This window comes from Engraulis encrasicolus, chromosome 9 (genome assembly GCF_034702125.1).
Source record: "Engraulis encrasicolus isolate BLACKSEA-1 chromosome 9, IST_EnEncr_1.0, whole genome shotgun sequence".
NCBI classification, from domain to species: domain Eukaryota; kingdom Metazoa; phylum Chordata; class Actinopteri; order Clupeiformes; family Engraulidae; genus Engraulis; species Engraulis encrasicolus.
In genome coordinates this window covers 32,156,222-32,177,753 of record NC_085865.1, presented here as the reverse complement: position 1 = coordinate 32,177,753, position 21,532 = coordinate 32,156,222, and the positions used below count along the sequence as shown (strand labels likewise).

Here is a 21,532-nt window from a genome sequence, read left to right as displayed (position 1 = left end):
GTATTGTATAGGTACTGGAATGTATGCTTACTGTGTATGTCTAAGTTTCTATGTCTAATTGTCTATGTCCACACCTAAAGTCTATGTCTATGTCTGCAGGGGAAGTAAGAAACGAAATGTTAAATTCTTTGTATGACCAGTGTATGTAAAGAAATTGACAATAAAGCCGACTTGACTTGACTTGAAGGCGCTTTCAGGCCAAAAGAGAACCATACCGGTGCCCCTTCCCGCGCGTAATCTTGAACTGGCTGCCGTGTTCACGCCGCTCCTCTGAGTGTTTGGGAAACGAAAAGTTGGTTTGGGGTGCGAACCGAAACATACTTTTCTCTGTGAGCATGAATATCAGCAGGTTCATCCTGGTTAACGAATGGCCACATATAGAACCATTCAGAGCCCGGTATGAAAGCAGCTGGTTCGCTGGTAAGCACTTTTGGTCTAAATGTAATTGGTGCGGAAACGGGCACCGGCACTCTTCTGGTTGGCCTGGAAAGAATATCACTGAAGCCCCGTTTGAGACATTTGAGGTGTTTGTTTTGGTCTAAAATGATTGACAGCCACCGGCATTAATTTCCAATAGGCGAGCCAGTGCTTTGTGACAGCAGGTGCACTTTCGGTCTCACAATTTACTCATAAATGCTCTCGGTGAAGCCCAGAGTGTGGCACTCTGAGGTAGGGGGTTGGTGTGGAGATGCTAGTGGGAGGGGGGAAGGGAGGGTGTTAGTTGGGCCGGTGGTAGTGAGGCTGGTGTTGTACTGTGGCTAAAAAGCTGGCTGCTAGAAAGCCAAGTGGTTGCTTGAAATGTGACTCAATGCTGACCCTGCCCACTGCCGTGACTGACTGACTGACTGACCGCGCTGATTGTGTTTCGTAAGAATTTACTGTGAAGAAGATGGCTGAGTTTCATCATTGTGTTTTTTTTTTGTCTTGGTCTGCCTTAATCTGTTATGTCAGCCAACATTAACATGTCGCTAGGCTGTAGGGGTTAATGGTCATGTGCACATTTTGTGCAAACGTGGTCAAAAAAAGCCATTAGCCAAAAAGACCAGCCTCTCTTGTTGTTTGTCCCCAACCTGTGTTGTAACCCTGCGCAACAGATGTGACCGGTTCCGTGTGCGCGTGTGTGTGAGAGAAGTGGAGGGAAATGGCTGGGGCCCCTTGGTGTGGTTGTGTTGAGCTGCTGCTGGTCGACCTCTGAACAGGACTTCAGAATCTTTGTCCAGAAATGGCCAGAATCTTTTTTTTCAAAATTCTGTTTTCGTTTCCTATTTTATGTTTTTACAAGTTGTATTTACTATATCAAAGAATGATGCAGTTCAACATGAAATAAGCTTAACCCTCCTTCCCCCAGCACACACCAATTAGTAAAGACCTGGAACCTTTTAAACAATCTGCTACGCCTTCAGATTTTTAATTTTTTAAAATTTTATTATTTAAGTAATTTGTGTAACTGAAGACATCCATGCAAAAAGTGACGCAAAGGAAGTTATTCTAGAATATTGAAAACCCCAGCAATAAAAAGTGATGTAAAGGTGTTTTTTTTAATGAAGTGTATAAACAACAGTGCCAAAACCTAAAGCTCCACACAATTTTTGAGAGGGGGGCATCGAAGGGTTAACCAGGCAGCAGTGCCAGGGGCCCCTGGCGTTAGGCAAAACTGGGTGGGTAGGAGAGGGTTAAACTGCATGCGGCTCAGACTTGCAGGGCAGGATTTGAAGGGGGTGTGCCCAGGCCGCCTCCACAGAATCCATGCCGGGTTTTCAGCCCAACCCCTCAGCTGCTGGAACTACTTGCGGTGTGAGGTTTTTTTTTTCTCCCCTACCCTTCTCTCTCCTCTCTCTCTCTCTCTCTCTCTCTCTCTCTCTCTCTCTCTCTCTCTCCCTCTCTCGCTCTCCCCCCTTTCACTATGGTTCACTCTTTGCTCACACACTTGCTCTGTTTTCCTGTGCTCCTCGCTGAGAAACTATTGAAGGGAAAGTTGTTTTTTTTTACCAGGTTTAGGAGTGATTGGTTGGATTTCTATTTTTCTTCAGACTGATGACTTTGAATTGGATTATTTATTTGTTTTGCAAGCTCGACATGAAATGTAACACATTTGTTTATTTCAAAACGACATAAATATTGACATTTGTGCGTCAGTATTTCACAGAGATGTGAAAGGCAGTCTTCTAACCCCTTTTCAAAGATCACATGCCTTGATAAAGGAAAGCGTGGCAAACTTTTCCTTCTTCCTTCCTGGTTTCCATTGCCACGCTATGTGTGCCTCTACAAGGAAATGGTCTGTGCTGTTAGTAGTGGAGGAGCAGGAAGTCAAACGTTGTGTTTTTTTTTTTTTTTTTTTGAGCGGGTTACCCGAAAGAAAAGTCCCCTACCCAAACTCCCAGAGAGCTTTTAACTCAAGTCACCCATCAGCTCTTTACAATCTGTTTGGTATGTGTGTACAAGCCTTTCCCTCCCCAAAGGACTGGCCTGACCCTCTCCCAGACTTCAGCTCAGCAAGGGGGGGTGTAGGCGTAGGGAGGAAATGGGAGAGGAGAGGTGGGGGTGTATGGTAGGTGGGTGGGTGGATGTTTGTTTGCTTTCCGCTTACTCGTTAGCCCAAGTCCCACCCCTTGTTTACCTCTGGAAACACCCCCCCACACACACACACACACCTTACTCCAACACACACATACACACACACACCTCACTCCAACACACACATACACACGCACCCTCCTGACAATAGATGAGGGGGGTACACGCAAAATCCATTTGGACGACCCTGTTTAACAAAAGCGCCGATCGCGGAGCAGCACACAAGCATGGGCCCATGCATAATGCAAGTGGCTGTCTGTGCGAGTAGTGTGGAGTCATGTTCTTCTTTCCTTCCTTCATCTCATTTTTATTTTCTTTCTTCACTTTCTTTTCCATCATTTTTCCCACCCACCCAACTCTCTTGTTTCAGGATCCAGGGGGATATAAGCCAGGTGATGCTGGATTTTTGTCTTTTGTTCATGCATGATGACGCTGGTTGTTGTGAGGCAAACTAAAACAGCAAAAAGGAGACAATGATAAGCTATTGAGGTTCTGAATTGGATGAGGTGGCAATTGGGTATTTTGTGGTCCAATAACATTTCATTGTATTGAGAACTACATTTCTTTTACTGACAAAGCATCAGTGCAATGCTTTGAATTGTCTGTGAGTCATCCATGTCCTCTTATTGTAGGCTAGGATGGGGGTCTGGTGGATGAAAATGGCTATTATGCTTAGCTAGTCCATCAGGTTTGTCTACTATTCCGCTAACACTTAAAGGGGTATGCCACTATTTTGGTGCTAAATACGGTTAAAGTCATTGGCCAGGGTTTGTAAAGGTGGTAAAGTGTCTTATTTTTCATGTTCTGCGTTGTCTTGTTTTAAGACTCTGTAAAAGAGAGAGTAAGTATCTAAGCTAGTGAGAGTCAATTGATCACACATGCCCAAATAGTGGCATGCCCCTTTAACTCTGGGGAGGACAGGAGTTTTCACCTTATGACTGAATTATTTACTGTAATCCAAATTGAGTTTTTGAAGGAAACTTTTGAAGTTTATCTGTGTTTTCCTCCCCTGGTTTGTTTGTATTTGGATGTTTCCAGGAAGACCCAGGTCTTGCATCAGCCATCAGTGTTTTGAGCTGTCCTGAGGGTGTATAGCCGTGTGTACAACATTTTTTTCCAGCCTCTCATACTCTTTCCTGCTTAGTGCTACAGGGGCACTCCATGTGTTTATCTCTGAAAACATTCAGTAAAATGAAAAGTGTGTGTGTGTGTGTGTGTGTGTGTGTGTGTGTGTGTGTGTGTGTGTGTGTGTGTGTGTGTGTGTGTGTGTGTGTGTGTGTGTGTGTGTGTGTGTGTGTGTGTGTGTGCGTGTGCGTGTGCGTGTGTGTGTGTGTGTACGTTTCTGTCCAGTCTGCAGTCTGCACATAGACATACTTGTAAATTGGTTTGGTTGTAGACATCAAAGCTTAAAATATAATTTGGAACTAGCCCAGCCGGTACCAATAAACTCCCATGAATAATATAGATATATTTCATGTCAAGCATTTTAATTGAGCTCTTCGTAAGGTAAAAGTGATAATGGGCAGTCATGGGTGAGCGGTTAGGGCGTCAGACTTGCATCCCAGAGGTTGCCGGTTCGACTCCCGACCCGCCAGGTTGGTGGGGGGAGTAATCAACCAGTGCTCTCCCCCATCCTCCTCCATGACTGAGGTACCCTGAGCATGGTACCGTCCCACCGCACTGCTCCCCATGGGGCGCCACTGAGGGCTGCCCCCTTGCACGGGTGAGGCATAAATGCAATTTCGTTGTGTGCAGTGTGCAGTGTTCACTTGTGTGCTCTGGAGTGCTGTGTCACAATGACAATGGGAGTTGGAGTTTCCCAATGGGCTTTCACTTTTCGCTTTCATAATGGAGTCAAAATTTGATGCCTAATTTCATAGGTCACAGTTGTAAGGTAGATCTAGTGCTGGATTGAACACATTCCTATAGACTTGACTTAAAATCTATGTAAGCTTACATAGCTTCACCTTGTCTGTGACCTGTACTCTACTGTCTATTTTATTTTGGTTTGGGTGATAGTGCTGTTGTATGGTAAACCCCATGAATGAAATGAGTGTAAATCAGAGGTTGTTCAAATGTGGCCAGTTTACATTTATTTGTGGAGTCCCTGTTCGCCCAGGAGATCCTTCGGTAAGATATTTCTGTACTGCTCTACACCTGTAGAATGTCTATGGATTTGACTGTAATTCATCTCTGTTGTGCTGCCAATATTATGTTGGACAGTGAAGTGCTTGCACAGTCCTTAAAGGCACAATTTTGAAGTGTCATGCAAGCAAGGTTCTAAGTTAACTTTTTTCATCACCAGCCAAAGTGTGCCTAGTAGATGGTACTCTTACTAGCCAAACACAAACTGACTAATTGGTCACAGTGGCTAATAAGTTGGTCTTTCCTACCAGCCAAACTGAAATTTCACCAGCATTTGACCAGTTGGCTGGTATTAATTTAGAGCCCTGTATGCAAGTAAACATCAGCTATAATATCGCAGAAAGGTATGAAGAAACCATTTTACCAACATGTCCACACCAAAGCATAGCATTGCAGATGACCATCTCCTTCAGAATTGTGTGTGCCAACTGTCTGGCCTGATCCGTCCAACCTTTCTGTACTAGTTTATGTCTGAGGCGGTTGGCATAGCCACTAAACTGTTCCATATCTATGTTTGTAATCGATCTCTTCTAGCGAACAGTGCATTTCCTCACCAACATTCTTTTTATTATATGCTGCCCGCACTGGTCAAGAGAGGGAGAGGAAATGGTTACGGATTGTGTCTTGTAAATAATAATGGGACAGGGAAGGATGGATGCTTCAGTCTCTAGTTGCAGCCCTCTTTCCTGTGTGTGTGTGTGTGTGTGTGTGTGTGTGTGTGTGTGTGTGTGTGTGTGTGTGTGTGTGTGTGTGTGTGTGTGTGTGTGTGTGTGTGTGTGTGTGTGTGTGTGTGTGTGTGTGTGTGTGTGTGTGTTACACGCTTTTCTAGAATAGCGTGAGCACAGCTACAGGCATCACTTAATGATGATTGATGCAAAAGTACACCGTAGCGTAGTAGGTCAGTTGGTGCTTGTTAGCAGGAGGTCTTCTCTTCTGCCTTGTAATGTCCTCCTCTGGTGCCTGCCTTTCCTCATCTACTTTACCTGCCCTACATCCAAGAGGAAAGCATTTGCTTTCTCACTTTGTTTAAGGTAGAGTATACATTTCCAGTAGTTTATTTATTTCCATAATATATGCTGCCCATTCACAAATGTTATCGTTTTCATGGATCTTATACACCACCACCATCAATTTTTAAGTATTCAAATCCCAAAGAGCAATACGAATGCATTTCTACGCACTGTTGAATATAGATCAATTAAAGCATGGAACAATTTGCCAACCAAATTAACTATATTGAATAGTAAAGTGGTTTTTAAAAAACAGGTGAAAAAACATCTGAGCCTATCATATATAAACTAGGTTAGTGCAGAAGTAGAGATGTTTGTCACAAGGTCTTAAACCATTATTATAGTAATTTATGTTTATGTTTATATTAAATGTTTTTTTTCTTTTTTTTCTGTCTTTCTTTTCAATGTATGGTGCTTAAATTAATGTACAGATTTGTGTAGAACTTTTAACTGTGTGTGATTTTATTGTTGGACCCCAGGAAGAATAGCTGGGTTTGCGCCCAGCTAATGGGGATCCTAATAAACTAAACTAAAAATATGACTTGGAAGTTGACACCATTCATACATGAAAAGGTGCATGTTCTCCATGTGCACCATTTTCAATGACCTCAAATCTGCATCTTTGGCTGCAAAACTTACTCTACTTGGGTCAGATCAGTAACTAGTATTAGTTTACTGCTTGCTTGATATTCATGAATGGATCTAATTAGTGAATGGACAGTATGCATTTTGAAAATGAACAAGTAACATTGCATAGTCTACTTTTAATCCAATACACCTGTGGACTGGGATCCATAATGCCATTGAGGAATAGTGAAAGTGAAGTGAAAGCCCATTGGGAAACTCCAACTCCCATTGTCATTGTGACACAGCACTCCACAGCACACAAGTGAACACTGCACACTGCACACAACGCAATTGCATTTATGCCTCATCCGTGCAAGGGGGCAGCCCTCAGTGGCGCCCCATGGGGAGCAGTGCGGTGGGACGGTACCATGCTCAGGGTACCTCAGTCATGGAGGAGGATGGGGAGAGCACTGGTTGATTACTCCCCCCACCAACCTGGCGGGTCGGGAGTCAAACCGGCAACCTCTGGGATGCAAGTCTGACGCCCTAACCGCTCACCCATGACTGCCCATTGGAGTGGGTTCAGGTCTACTGTGTTGACTTTGACTTGGTGGCCATTGCATTGTGTGGCCATTGCAAGGTCTATAATATATGTATGGAGTAGCGGCCGACGAGGTGTCCCGATATCAAGGGAAATCATGGACGAGGCGGAGCGTTCTAACAGCTTGGCTGTTCGCTTCGCCGAGTCCATTTTCCCTTGATATCGGGACACCTCGAAGGCCACTATTCCGCTTATCACCGGGTTACCAGCATTTAAGTATTAATTATATCCCCGAAACGCGGAGCGTCGGGGATGTAATGGTTTTGCGTGCGCCGCCGCCGCGTCCGCGTCCGCGTCCGCCGCCGCCGCCGCCGCCGCCGCGTAAGGTCTTTCGTGTTAACGCGATAACTTTTGAACGGATGTTTGGATTTGTCCCAGATTTTTTGGGTGAATGCTCTAGGGCAGGTTCATGAACTGATTCGAGTTTGGAGGTCAACACTTTCAAGATGGCTGAAATCAAGATGGCCGAATTTTTGTTTGGTCCATAACTTCTGACCGGGTGGATGGATTTGTCCCAGATTTGGTGTGTGAATGCTCTAGGGTAGGTTCATGAACTGCGTCGAGTTGGGAGGTCAACACTTTCAAGATGGCTGAATTCAAGATGGCCGAATTTTTGTTTGGTCCATAACTTCTGACCGAGTGGATGGATTTGTCCCAGATTTGGTGTGTGAATGCTCTAGGGTAGGTTCATGAACTGATTCGAGTTTGGAGGTCAACACTTTCAAGATGGCTGAATTCAAGATGGCCGAATTATTGTTTGGCCCATAACTACTGACCGGGTGGATGGATTTGTCCCAGATTTTGTGTGTGAATGCTCTAGGGTAGGTTCATGAACTGATTCGAGTTTGGAAGACAACACTTTCAAAATGGCGGAATTTTCATTTGGCCCATAACTTCTGACTGGGTGGATTGATTTGCACGGTAACACCTTATTTTAATGGTTCACCATTTCAGTGAATCTACCATATTAGGTACAATATTTAATACCATGTAATACTAGTGTAATACCAGTGTAACAATATGCAATATCAGGTACCATGTAATAACGAGTGTAACAGTATGCAATGCCATGTAATATAGTGTAATACCAGTGTAACAATATGCAATACCATGTAATACCACTTACGCACAAACACATGATGTAAGTAAAAAAATTACATTGTATTAAATATTGTTACACTGGTTATTACACTGTACCTAATGTGGTATATCCACTGAACCATTAAAACAGTATTACCATTTGCCCCATTTTTTGCTTCATTTTCACAATAGTCGTTTGGTTTTAAGCCTATGCACGTCATGTCACGTCTGTATGTATCATATATGTTTACGAAATGGTGGACGGGAGTGGTAGGAATGATGGGGGACTGGAAGCGTCGCGTTTCGGGGATATACCTTAAGCAGTCGAAGGCGACTGCACAGGCAGTCTAGTTTATTCATATGTTGATCTAAGGCTTCGTGAGAAAGTAGATTAACCACTGCGCTTGGTACGTTGCTATGGGCACCACTTCCTAATCTAGTGAGACGCGCCTCTATCGGAGGCATGTAAGGACACGCGCAGAACGTTGGGGTGACTTGACAACCAAATGCGATAGAATTGACGACTGGGATTTTGACTTGACAACCAGATGCGATGGAATTAGTAACGGGGTCTTGACTAGACAACCAGATGCGATAGAACTAACGACGCGGTCTTGACTAGACAACCAGATGCCAGTGTTAATTTTGACAGGAATTTTTAATTTAGTTTTAGTTTTAGTCTCTTGACGAAAATGTAATTTTAGTTTTAGTCACAATTTAGTCATCTAAATCATTTTTGTTTTAGTCTAGTTTTAGTCGACTAAAATTCATACAATTTTAGTCGACGAAATCTAAATTAATTTTAGTCGACTAAAAGAGCCTATTACATTATTTCCTCTTGTCTACACTTCTCTATAAAATTGTCAAACTAAAATACCATTTGGGGAAATCAATGATTAAAATAACATATTGTAGGCTAATAAGAAAATATTGTAAAAAAAAAAAAACTGCCAGAGCGTCTTATAAGCCAGTGCGTCCAATGTGTAAAAAAAAACATGGCCGCGACACTCATAAATCTCTGTCGATAGGCCTATTTTAGAACGACTTCGGGGGAAAACGGGACTGCACGTTATGAAAAAATAGCCTACTTGTGGGTACCAGTAATCAAGAGCGTCGCGGGGTACAGTAGGTGCATGCAGGCGTTACAATGGCACGGCACCTGTTGGAAGACGTCTCTCTCTCTCTCTCTCTCTCTCTCTCTCTCTCTCTCGTGCGCGTATTGCAAGCTGTTGCATATTATTTGCTTGATGCAAAGTTGTGATGGCACGTGACACGCGCTCTCGTTGACATGGTTGTGTCCATGGTTGCATGCATTCGCAAGACATTATTGCAATAACTCATTTGAAAGCGTGGAAGGGTCGTTCACTTCCTATTTCAGTGTCCTTGACTGAAACAAGTCGCAAAACTCCACACTTCCAAATCCTTTGCGATCGGCACTAAAGTGATTCTTATCAGAAGGCTTTTGCCTACGCATAGACCCTTAAATTAGCCTACAAACATTAGCGAACATTGAAAAAAGATCAAACAACGACCGTCGGGTAGCAGGTTCATGAAAGCGCAGGGAGTAGAGAAGTTCCACAAAAATGCAGAGAAAGATGTTTGCTACTGTGCGACAGCACCACCACCTATTTCATGACTGCTTAAACTTCTTCGTCATGGATAAATGGGCAACAATATTTTTTCCAGCCAGGATCGCACTGAAAAGGAGGCTACTGCTGTTAAAAAAGGGTCACGGCCACTGCCTGTCACTGTGCCTGCTGCGTGTGTGTGTGAGGGAGGGGAGGAGGGAGGAGACGCGAAGCAGATGAGGGTCGCGCTTTGCGAAATAGCAGGCAATTCTTTTCCAATGTTTCAGTGACATATTAACAAAAATGCTTCCTATTGGTTTTCGTCTCGGGTGGTATTGTAGTCACATTTTTATTTTTTTGACGAAAATATTAATCAATATCGTTATATTTTTCGTACAAACGCATGCTGTTTTTTTCGTCATCGTTGTATTGTCGTCAGGGGAAAAACAATCGTTACGAATATTTATGACGAAAATATTTCGTCACGAAATTAACACTGCCAGATGCGATAGAATTAGTAACGGCACTTCGCCAGTAAGTTAGAAAAGAAGCAACTTGGACGCCCGCATGACATCATAGGTGTCCTGCTACCGCGGAAGAAAGGACACCTGCTCAGCCAATCAGAAGACGTTCCGTCTGCTCACCGGGTGATAAGTAGTAGTACAGGCTGGCCTGCAGTTCCCTATCCTTGGAACTCGAGGCTAGAAGAAAGATCTTGACTCCTTACTAGTCCTGACATCTGAGTAGATGGGCTTTTTGTTCGTCTTGCTCAGGACAAGTTTTGTTTTGCCTTGTCTTGCTTTTCTTGGCCTGGCCCTTTGTAGTCGAACTTCTAAACCTTGGCAGCAGTCATTAAATGGACTTGAATTGGACGATCAGTGCGGGCTGGACCCGACAGAATGGAAGGTGGTGATGGTGATGGATGGAGACGGCACTGAAGTTTGGGAGATGTGTGTGTGTGTGCGCGTGTGCACGCGTGTGTGCGCGTGTGCACGCGTGTGTGCGCGTGTGCGCGTGCGTGCGTGCGTGCGTGCGTGCGTGCGTGCGTGCGTGCGTGCGTGCGTGCGTGCGTGTGTGCGTGCGTGCGTGCGTGCGTGCGTGCGTGCGTGCGTGCGTGCGTGCATGCGTGCGTGTGTGTGTGTTCTTTCATTCGTTCCATGGTGACCTGTGTTAAACCCATTCCAGGCACTGCGGCAAGGTAAGGCAAGGCAAGGCAAGGCAAGGGTAAAGCTGAGGCACAATGGCCTGCATTTTCAATGATGTAGGTCATTGATCAGTGCGCAGGGCGACAGGCCAGCCAGCCGGCCGGCTGCAGCAGGATCAGTCTCAACCCCAGAAACCGAAAACCCAACCCTGGTCATCTGATGCTCTCCTCCTCCCCGCACCGCATTGTGCCCATGGCTGGGGCTGGTGGTGGTGGTGGTGCGGGTGTGGGTGGTGGTTGAGGAGTTGGAACAGTGGTGGCGGAAATTGGGGGTGGCTAGAGGAGGGTGATTGTGAGCGAGTAAGAATGAAAGTGAGAGAGAGAGAGAGAGAGAGAGAGAGGGAAGGAAGAAGAGGAAGAGGGACTCAAGAAGAAGCTGGAATGAAGGAGTGGGAGAGAAAATTACAGCGAGGAAGAGGGGGAATGTAGGAGAGGGGAATAGGGAGAAGACAAAGAGAGAAAAAGAAAGAGGAGGAGAAGGGAAAGAGAGAGGGGATGAAAGAGAGAGGAAAAGAAAGTGGGGGAGAATGAAAGTGAGGCTGCAGCAGGCCCTCTACAAGGCCTTGCCTTCTCCCCTAAAGCTTTGTCAAACCCTAGCCGATATTTTTAACCCCTTCAGGCCCTTGCTCGGCAGGGCGTCTCTAATGGGGCTAATTATATCATTTCTAGGTGACAGCCTGTGGACAGTTTACTTGAGGGGGGTGGGGTGCTACTGCACTGTGGGGGTGGGGGGGCTTTGCTGTGTTATCGGTTGGCCCCTAGGTGTGTGTGTGTGTGTGTGTGTGTGTGTGTGTGTGTGTGTGTGTGTGTGTGTGTGTGTGTGTGTGCGTGTGCGTGTGCGTGTGCGTGTGCGTGTGCGTGTGCGTGTGCGTGTGCGTGTGCGTGTGCGTGTGCGTGTGCGTGCGTGCGTGCGTGCGTGCGTGCGTGCGTGCGTGCGTGCGTGCGTGCGTGCGTGCGTGCGTTTGAAAGAGACCCACGTTTTCCCACTCTACCTCTGATAGTAAGGGAAGGCTGTTCTGTGTGTGTTTTTGCCGTAAGTGTTTGGAGTGTGTGACAACTCATCTGTGTGTCCTTGGCCTTTGCTTGGCTGCTGTTCTCCCTCGTTACTGAAATTTAGGCCAATGTGGGAAAACATCCTTAACACAGGCATGGGCAGGCGGTAGTAGTAAGTGTGTGTTTGTGCGTGTGCATGCTTGTGTGTGCGCGTGCACGTGCGTGCTAGTGTTAGTCTTCACATCCGCGTGTGGGTGCATGATCGCTCATGTGCCTCTAGACAATTCTTTGACAGTGGAATTTGCACACTGAAGCTCAACCTGTCAATCAAACAATAGTTGAGACATCAAAGGGGATGTTTGCATATTATGCAATGCAGGCCTCAATGAATCATTGGTGAATGAATCAGCTGATTGGATGTAGATTTGATTAGATTAGACTCTTGGGCTTGTTTTTATTGGATTCTCAGTGGGTGTCTCCATCAATGGACTGCTGATTGCGTTTTTCCAGTTCATGGTTTGCCAATGGCTGAAGTTCAATATGTAGTTGAAATAATTAGTAGCTGGCATGCATACAAGCCATAGTCATTGTATTATACATGGCCAAAGCTCCAAAATGAAGTTGAGTGGCCTACAGCTAAACTCTTATCTTTGACCAATATGTCTGTATAAATGAGATCTCAGCACTGAGATAGATGCTGTAAGTAAGTTATACAGAAGTTAGACCATGAGAGACGAAACACAGGACGCACTATTTATCGCAGTGAGTCCATCAGATTCATCTCGCTTAGCACTCCCAAGTGAGTGTATGCCCTCCTGCTGTGCCTTGAGAGAGGCTGGACTTTCAGAAAGCTCTGTTTTTAGCTCTGTTGTTGGCTTAAGTGGCTATAGGGGTAAGTTAGATGTGCTGTCTGTCTGCAATAGGCCCTTATTTCACAGTAACCTTCATGTTTTTTTCGCTTGTCACTGCTCACTTTCTCTTTTGCGCGACTCTTTTTCTTTGGCTTGCTTTCTCTTCCTCACTCCCTCTTTACCCCTTTCGGTTTCTCTCTCTCTCTCTCTCTCTCTCTCTCTCTCTCTCTCTCTCTCTCTCTCTCTCTCTCTCTCTCTCTCTCTCTCTCTCTCTCTCTCTATCTCTCCCTCTCTCTCTCTCTCTCTCTCTCTCTCTGTGTGTGCCTGGCTCTCTTGGTCGGCCCTGTTGTTCCCCTCTCCTTTATCTAGTCCATGTTCTGCTATCATTTTCTCTAGTTTGGCCCACTTCTGCACAGCACTGTGTATTCCGTCTATGCCCTCTATTCTTCTGCACTGATCTGTTCTGTCCGTTTTTCCCACTGAAAATCAGTTCTCTCTCTCTCTCTCTCTCTCTCTCTCTCTCTCTCTCTCTCTCTCTCTCTCTCGTGCGCGCTCTATCTCTCGCGTGCTCTCTCTCTCTCTCTCTCGCACCCTCTCTCTCTCTCTCTCTCTCTCTCTCTCTCTCTCTCTCTCTCTCTCTCGCACTCTCTCTCTCTCGCACCCTCTCTCTCTCTCTCTCTTTCACTACTCTTCACTGTTTTGCTTTCAGTTTCCCATCCCCCTATCATGCCCCCCCACCCTCTCTCTACTGTACTCTGCCCCTCTCTTTGGGTCGTTCGGCCTTTCACCACCACACCGAAGCTTGATTCTCTCTTTTTTTTCTCTGTCTTTTTTCTCTCCTTCGCTTTCTGCTTTGCTCTCTCCCGTCTTTGCCCTCTCTCTCTCTCAGCGGTTCTTCTCTACTCTGTCCTCCCTCTCTATCCCCCTCTCCTCATTTCTGCTGAACCTTCAACTGGCTCCTCTTCAGAGAAGGCTGAACTGTCCAGCCGTATTCCTCTGTGACTTGTTTTCTTTCACCCCAGCAACGGTTCAGGCGTTCTACCCAGCCTGCCTGGCAGATCAGTGGAGGAGCGAGGGCTTGCAAGAGCAGTGGAATGGAAACGTGGTCGTACTGGTCTAGTAATGCTCATCGGCTGTGCTGTACTGCTGCTACTACTAGGGGTGGTGGGGTCAGATGGTGTGTGTGTGTGTGTGTGTGTGTGTGTTTGTGTGTGTGTTTGTGTGTGTGTTTGTGTGTGTGTTTGTTTGTGTGTGTGTTTGTGTGTGTGTTTGTGCGTGTGTTTGGGCGTGTGTTTGGGCGTGTGTTTGTGTGTGTGTTTGTGTGTGTGTTTGTGTTTGTGTTTGTGTGTGTGCGATCGTCTGTGTGTGTGCTTTGGTGCTTCGGCTACTAGCTGTGGTTGTGGCATCCATAGTCAACAATTGTCTACATTTCTGCTTCTAATGAACTGCAACTGCAACTGGTCAGAGAGGATCAGCAAAGGACCTTGGGTCAGAATTGAACCCGGGTCGCCGGCGTAATGGTTAGGATGGTGCCTTGGCTGACTGAGCCACCTTGGTTTGGTGGATTTGACTCAAATTCAGGTATATTTTTCCATATTATATATCCAAGTTTTGACATATTTTGAGCTTGTTGGTTGGGTAGTTGTTGGCTACCAGTATGAGCTGTGGAGTCGTTCTTACGAGAGAGTGACAGAGAGAGAGAGAGAGAGAGAGAGAGAGGCTATGGTGCTGCCTGCGAAGTGGACCCCCAGACCAGCAGTCAAGGGAAAAAACTAGGTTAAAAGGGAACACGGTGCTAGCTTTTGATGAAGGGATTGAGCGAAGGAAGCAAAAAAAAAAACGAAAAGAAGGGAAAAAAAATCTGAGTGCTGGTGCCTGAGGTCATTCTTCCACTTGACTGAACTTGAGTGAGAGCTCAGGACCTCCACCACCCACACCACCGTCCCCTTAGCCACCCACCCACTCCATCTATCCCATAATCCCCTCTGGTCAGTGCCCCCCCACCTCCCCCCCACCCCCCATAGGGCCATGGCCACTGAACCTTACTGCTGACTTTTGGTATAGACTCTGATTGATGTGTGGGTTTTATAGTTTGTTGTCGTCGTCACTGTTTTGGATTGACTGACTGAAAATGCACAACATGATCTCCAAAAATTCCGTGCTCCTGGACACGGATGTTAAGGACACAAAATCCGTGTCCAGGAGCACGGATTTTGCCAAAATTCCGTGCTCCTGGACACGGAATTGTTTTCCGTGCTCCTGGACACGGAATTGTTTGAAGTGCTTTCTATAGGCTATTTCCACAGTCTTGTGTTTTCTCAGGATTTTTCTAATTTCAAAATATTTTGTCTCAAAAAAAACATTTCTTACTGACAGGTTAGGGTTAGGGATTGTGTTGGTCTGGGCACAGCTAGTTTACTTTCATTCATTATATGAGTTTGATAGCCTAGCAACCAACTGGAAAAGGTATTTCTCAAAAATATGTCTTTAATGACAGGTTAAGGTTAGGGAATGTTTTGGTCAGGGCACAACTTAATTTGCTATAGCATTATTTTGTTTAGGATTAGCATTTGGTATGTATTTTCTAATTAACACAGTTAACACAGTGCTGTGGTAATAGCCTATAGAAAGCACTTCCGTGTGCCCATCACGGAAAACAATTCCGTGTCCAGGAGCACGGAAAACAATTCCGTGTCCAGGAGCACGGAATTTTGGCAAAATCCGTGCTCCTGAACACGGATTTTGTGTCCTTAACATCCGTGTCCAGGAGCACAGAATTTTTGGAGATCAGGCTGAAATGCAAATATACCACCTACCTAGCCTGTAGGCCTCTTTAGCACACTCTCTCTCCCTCTCTCTCTCTCTCTCTCTCTCTCTCTCTCTCTCTCTCTCTCTCTCTCTCTCTCTCTCTCTCTCTCTCTCTTTCTTGCTCTGTTTCTCTGGCGCTCTATTTTGCTCTCTATTTCTGTTTTCGCTCTCTCTCTCTCACTCTCCCTCTTTCTCGCACATGCCTCTTCTTGCTCTGTGGCTGCCTCTCTTTCTCTCGTTGTCGTTGTTGTCTACTGCATCCTTGACTGCCTTGCTGTCTATCTCTCCTGCTCGAAGTCAGGCTCTCCCTATTGCAGCCTGCTTTTCCACTCTCTGCTTCTGTCTCTCGCTGTCACTTTTTCTTTCTCTGTTTTGTTCTGTCTATGCATCTTCCTCCCTCTCTCCCGTCTGTCTGTCTGTCTGTCTGTCGGTCTGTCTGTCTGTCTGTCTATGTCTCTTTCTGTCGTGGTCTCTCTTTCTGTCGTGCTCTCTCTGTATGTGTGTCTCTCACTGTTTTCCGTCTCTCTCTCTCTCTCTCTCTCTCTCTCTCTCTCTCTCTCTCTCTCTCTCTCTCTCTCTCTCCCCACTCCTCTGATGTTGCTGGCAGGCCTGGCCGCGTCTGTTGAGAAGGATCTAAAAAAAAAAAAAAAAGAAAAGAAAAAGAAAGAACCCGAGCGAGCTCTATGTAGTCACCATGGTGACGAGCGAGCAGCTGAGCGCTAGCGGCAGGCCTTGCCTTGCCTCGTCGTGGCGTGCCTTGCTCCCATTGGCTGGTGCTCTGGGCTGTGACACCAGTGTTGACAGTGTCTGTTGAGAGGGAGGGCTGGGTGGGTGGGTTGGTGGTGGGTGGCAGAGTGGCCAGGGGTGAGCTGATCATTTGCCCACTTAGGAAGAGAAACAACTGGGCCGCAGGGGGACAGAAGAGGGGATAGCTGAGAGGAGGAAGCATGAAATAGAAAAGAGAGAAGTAGGCCTATGTGTATGGGGACTGTGGAGCGGGGGATGGGAGGCGCTCTGTTGGGAGTGGTAGTGGGAGGTTTCGAAACTAATTTGCCCACCGTCTGAACTTGGCTGAGGTGTACACTGAATGTGCTTACTGTGCCATAGTTAAGCTGCGGGAGTGCTGGTGCTTAAGTAAGTGTGTGTGTGTGCGTGCGTGCGTGCACGTGTGTGCGTGTGTGCATACATGTGTGCATGCGTGCATGCTCGTGTGTGTGCATACTTGTGTGTATGAAATTGAGCGTGTGTGTGTGTGTGTGTGCATACATGTGTGCATGCTCGTGTGTGTGTACATACTTGTGTGTGTAAAGTTGAGCATGTGTGAGTCTGTAAAGTGTGTGTGTGTGTGTGTGTGTGTGTGTGTGTGTGTGTGTGTTTGTCGCCCCGCTCGAGAGCAGAGCTTTTCAGAGAGAGAGAAACGGTGAGAGAGACAGACACACAGAGACTTTGAGGTGCGTTGTTGGTTCGCGTGACGCCGTTGGCAGGAAGTGTGCTCAGTGCTTCCCACAACACAAGCCCCAACGCAAGCGCGCAATACACGGCCCCCACGCCCCTGTCAGTCTCCACTTCTGCTAACGCAGCAGCACGAACACACATGCACACACGCACATACATATACACAAACACGGTCTGCAGTAAACCACATAACCTCACAGTGCCATCAGCACAGAGGTCGCGTTAACCGACAAATGTCCGTCATTGACGGATTTTTTTGAAAGATGACGGAACATTCTGAAGCCTGTCCGTCATTTTGACGGATCAATATTCAGGGTGATGATAAATAAATCACAAGTTTAAGTAGGCCTACTACACCTCTATCGAGTAGAGCAAATATGCATTTCAATTAGGCATAGTTATCAGCGCAGATAATTTCATGCTACTATCGTTTGCCTTTCTCCCTCTCTCCCTGCTTGTCATGCCATGCGCCGCAGCTGGGCTGTGCGGCTGGCTGCAGCAGAGCGCGCGCCTCTGCACTTGCTCAAAATAATGAATTAAAATAACTAAGACGTTGCCACCATACACGTGTGACTTCGACTTTAAGATTCAGAACTATGTGTAGACCTAGGCCTACTACATTTACCGACTATCTGATTTTCTGCCAATGACAAAGTTGTCCCTCTATCGCCCTTCATAGAAGCATTCTTTCATAACTCCTTGCTTGAAACAAATAGGCTATGCGAATAGCACGTTTGCTAGCCAGAACCTTCACTCAAAGGCAACGCAGGTCTAAAACGCCTTCAGGACATTAACTAATAAAACGACGGATATTCAAGAACCTAAATATTACCAGGCAACGCAACTTACAACTTTGCAAACGTTGCCAGAAACGGCTAACCTTCTCTCATTTCGATAGCTGGTTCACCCATTATAGGCGATATATTTTTTATTCAGACAACTTTACCGCGCTCCCAGAGCCAACATATAAGCCGATGGGGCTACGTATGGAGAGGCTCCCTTTACCGTCGCTGACATTTTTCAACAAAGTTTTGCGAAATCTGGTTGTCTTCCTGTTGTAGGCTTCAGTGCCTTTATCTACTGTCTGGGCTACACCTTTCTGCTTCAAGACGGCATTCCTTCCCATCGTGCATGTGAAGTCCAACGCAGATATTATTTATATATCATTAATCAGAGCAAAACGAGTGACTGACAGCTGTTGGATAAAGCCCTGCACGCGACTTTTAAAAAAGTGCTTGTGGTGACCATAGCGCTGAACACTGAATCAGGCGCGCGTCATGAGAGATATCTGCAGCTTTTTCAACAGTGCAATGAGGGAGGCATAGAGAGAAAGTGGACAGCAAAATTGACTCCATCCTCAAAGTTGGAGAATGAATGTCGAGTGAAAGCGGGTGTATTCACAGCGGTTTACTCTCAATTGGCCGCAATTGCGCACGTGTTGTTCTCGGAGCGGGGTCGCGACCCCCCACATTGAGAAACCAGGTGGGGAATTTAAAAAATAAGCGATGACAGATTTTTTTCGACCCTGTCCGTCAAAATGACGGACTGTGAAAAAGTCTAGCGCAACCTCTGCATCAGCACCACCTAGTAGAGGAGCAATACATTGGGCCCGCTTTTTCTCTCTCTCTCTCTCTCTCTCTCTCTCTCTCTCTCTCTCTCTCTCTCTCTCTCTCGTGTGTGAGTGTCAGCAGATGAGCTCCACTGAAGTCTGTAGCAATGTTTACTGTATGGCCTTCCCCCACCGCTGCTGCAAGAGCGATTGCCTATAGCACGCCTCTTGCTAAAGGTGTATTGCAACAGGACTTGGTGCTCTGTCCTCATTCCCACATCTGGGGTGTGTTTCTGGAAACCATAGTTGCTAACTACGTTGGCTACTTTGTTGTTTCCAATGAAATTTCCCATTGGCAACTACCCAAGTTGCTAGCTGGCTAACAACTGCAAATGGAACTGATGCCCGGCTGTGGCTCCAAAGGTTAGGGCACTCACCGTTACCACAGGAGACTCTGGTTCGATTCCGGCCCGAGGTCATTTTCCCGATCCTCCCAGGTCCCTCTCTGTCTCCTCTTCAACTGTCCTATCCAATTAAGCCAAGAAAGGGCCAATTAAGTCAATTCAGCTCACTGTTGTGAGCAAGAAGGAATGCTTTTTAAAAAAAAGAATTTGAGCTGATTGAGTCTCTCAGTGGAGAAGGAACATCTTTGAAGCTACAAAAGAATACACCCAGTTGCCTACAACGGAATCATGTTGAGGAAAGCACCTGGGTTTTTCTAGACCCTGTGTTCTGTGTCTTTCTTTCTTAAGTTCCTACTGGCTGTTAAGGTGAAATCTGAATCACTGGCACCATTTCATTTTTTTGCGCAGACTATGCTAGAGGGTCTCTCTCCATAGACACAATTTTGGTTGGTGGACGGCTACTTTTGACTTTAGGCCGGCTGAATTCACACAAATGATGGTAATGCTGGGGTTGGGAACCCAAAATATTTGGTTGGTGTACAGGGAGACAAAGTAGAGTTGCCTCGTTCATTCAAGTACTGACATGCAAGACAATACTGAGCAGAGTTTTGGGGCAGCTGTGCCCTAATGGTGAAGGAGATGGCCTTTATATCAGAGGGTGTTGGGTTCAGATCTCACCCTTCCACTCCCCTATCTCACTACATGGCTGAGGTGCCCTTGAGAAAGGCACTTAAGCCCATAAAGCTCCAGGGACTGTGACCAATATCCTGTAAATAACTAAGACGCTTTGGTTGAACGCATCAGCTATGTGTAAAGCAATATAATGTAACCACAGTGCTTGGACCTGGCCAAATTTTATTTGGTCATCTTCCTTCTGTTTTTAGTAAATCTTAAGTCAATGTCTGTGCAATTTTCCTTCTTCTCAACATTGTCTTTCTGGGGTGCTGTGATGCTACACGCTAATACGCTCTTACCACACTGTATAGCGGCAGCCTTACGCATGAGGACCCGGGTTCGAATCAGGCCTGGGTCAGTTCCCAACCCTACACATCTCTCTCTCCCTCTACTCTCCTCTCATTCTCCAATGTCCTGTCTAAATCCAGGAAAAAAACTTTAAATCGTGTTTATACTTAAAAAAATAACCTTCTGTCTCTCTCTCTCTCTTTCTCTCTCTCTCCCTCTCTCTCAGGATTCGCAGTCGAGGCCGGGCGCAGGCAGATGATGAGAACAGCATGGATGGCAGTGAGCGAGCAGACACGGAGCCTCTCGACGACATGGGTGAGTCCAGTCCTCCAATCCTATCCATATCTCGCCAGATGCTCTGGCACCGTCAGAAACCTTTTTGTATTCCTCACAACCTTTTTCTGAAGTCCGTGTGACCCTCCCACATGTTCGGACGGCAGGGAGCTGGGACCTGACGGCTCATGTAATTAGCCTAGCTGCTGCCAGAGGGTAGGATCATGTCAAGCCTCACCAGGAATGACTAGGTGTTGCAGAGGAGGCCGCTGATTGGTTGGACCTTTTGAGATCCACCTAGAAACAGAAAGCAGACACATGAAGGCTTTGTTAAAGAATTTGCTATAGTTATGTAACCTAATTGCAGTCACTACGCACTTTGGTAATGAAGCTCATTTAACTTGGTCGTTGTTTTGGTCCTCCTGAAGGAGTGGGAAAGGAGGCCGCTAGGCGTTTCTAGCCTTTAGCTGTTTCTTTTCTCTATCTGCTTAGAGGAGGGCGGTTTAGCCCAACAGGATGGCTCAGATGATAATGTCGCGACTCTTGTTATATTTGGTGCTCCATCGATGCCCCTGACAATTTGCTTAAACTATGTTTGGTGAAGCACGCACAATCCTGATGACAAACGTCTGCCAGTGTCGGGTTTGTTTTAGATTTTTTTTAGACCAGTTTAGGAAGTACTGATGGCAACATGTTGAATTGGGCAGACAGAGCCATTGGTAATGGGTATGATTGGCATTTGTTAAGATGTGCATATCAAGGGTATGCTGTATTTATTTTGTGGATATTTGACATTGCTGGAAATTTGAAGGCAAAGAGCCGGATTAAATGGATGAACAGCTGTGTTTGAAAAAGGCATTATAAGTTAACGCGCTGCTCCTCTGTTACCCCATCTTCCCGTCCTATCCATTTGGCTATTCACATTAAGCCCAGCACCACTGATACTGTATAATGCTTCGGGAGGAAGTTTTAGTAACGTTCTACGCCACACTATGCTAGTTAGCCTCCGTTACACCTGATGTGTTGGTTTAACACTGCACAATAGGAGAGAATCATGATGGGGCCTGGAATCTGTCCGCCAATCGCAATGCTCTATCTCAGCTAGACTATCTGTATAGTGAGTATTCTGTCACGCCCCCTTCCCCTCCCCCTCCCCTCTTACTGTCCATTTGGCTATTTCCATTAATGGTAATAGGTCCTCTTATACATACGACCATTAGAAAGTAGCGACATAGCATAGGATAACAGATGAAAAGTGACAGTTGGGCACGGCAGATGGTGCAGTCGGAGTTATTTTAATGATTAGCCCTGGAGATAACATAGGGCACATAGTCTCACAAAGGCATAATTCGCACCAAAAAGCTAAGAAATCGCGGCACAACTGATAGTGATTTGTATATTGTTTGAAGTAGTTGTGTGTGCTTGCCGTATGGTCATGGTTCTAAGGTGGGTGAATCAAGTTATCAGCATTTATGGAAAAAGTGCTT

At 46.0% G+C, this 21,532-nt stretch overlaps 1 protein-coding gene across 12 annotated transcripts in view; it reads left to right on the top strand.

The window, feature by feature from the left end:
• The window catches only part of kmt2ca (lysine (K)-specific methyltransferase 2Ca), a 244,243-nt gene that overhangs the window by 12,528 nt on the left and 210,183 nt on the right, over positions 1-21,532 (top strand). For all 12 annotated transcript variants that reach the window (XM_063206925.1, XM_063206924.1, XM_063206918.1 and 9 more), the window contains exon 3: positions 19,999-20,087. In XM_063206925.1, coding sequence (XP_063062995.1) covers positions 19,999-20,087 — 89 coding nt within the window. The remainder of the gene's footprint in view (positions 1-19,998; positions 20,088-21,532) is intronic.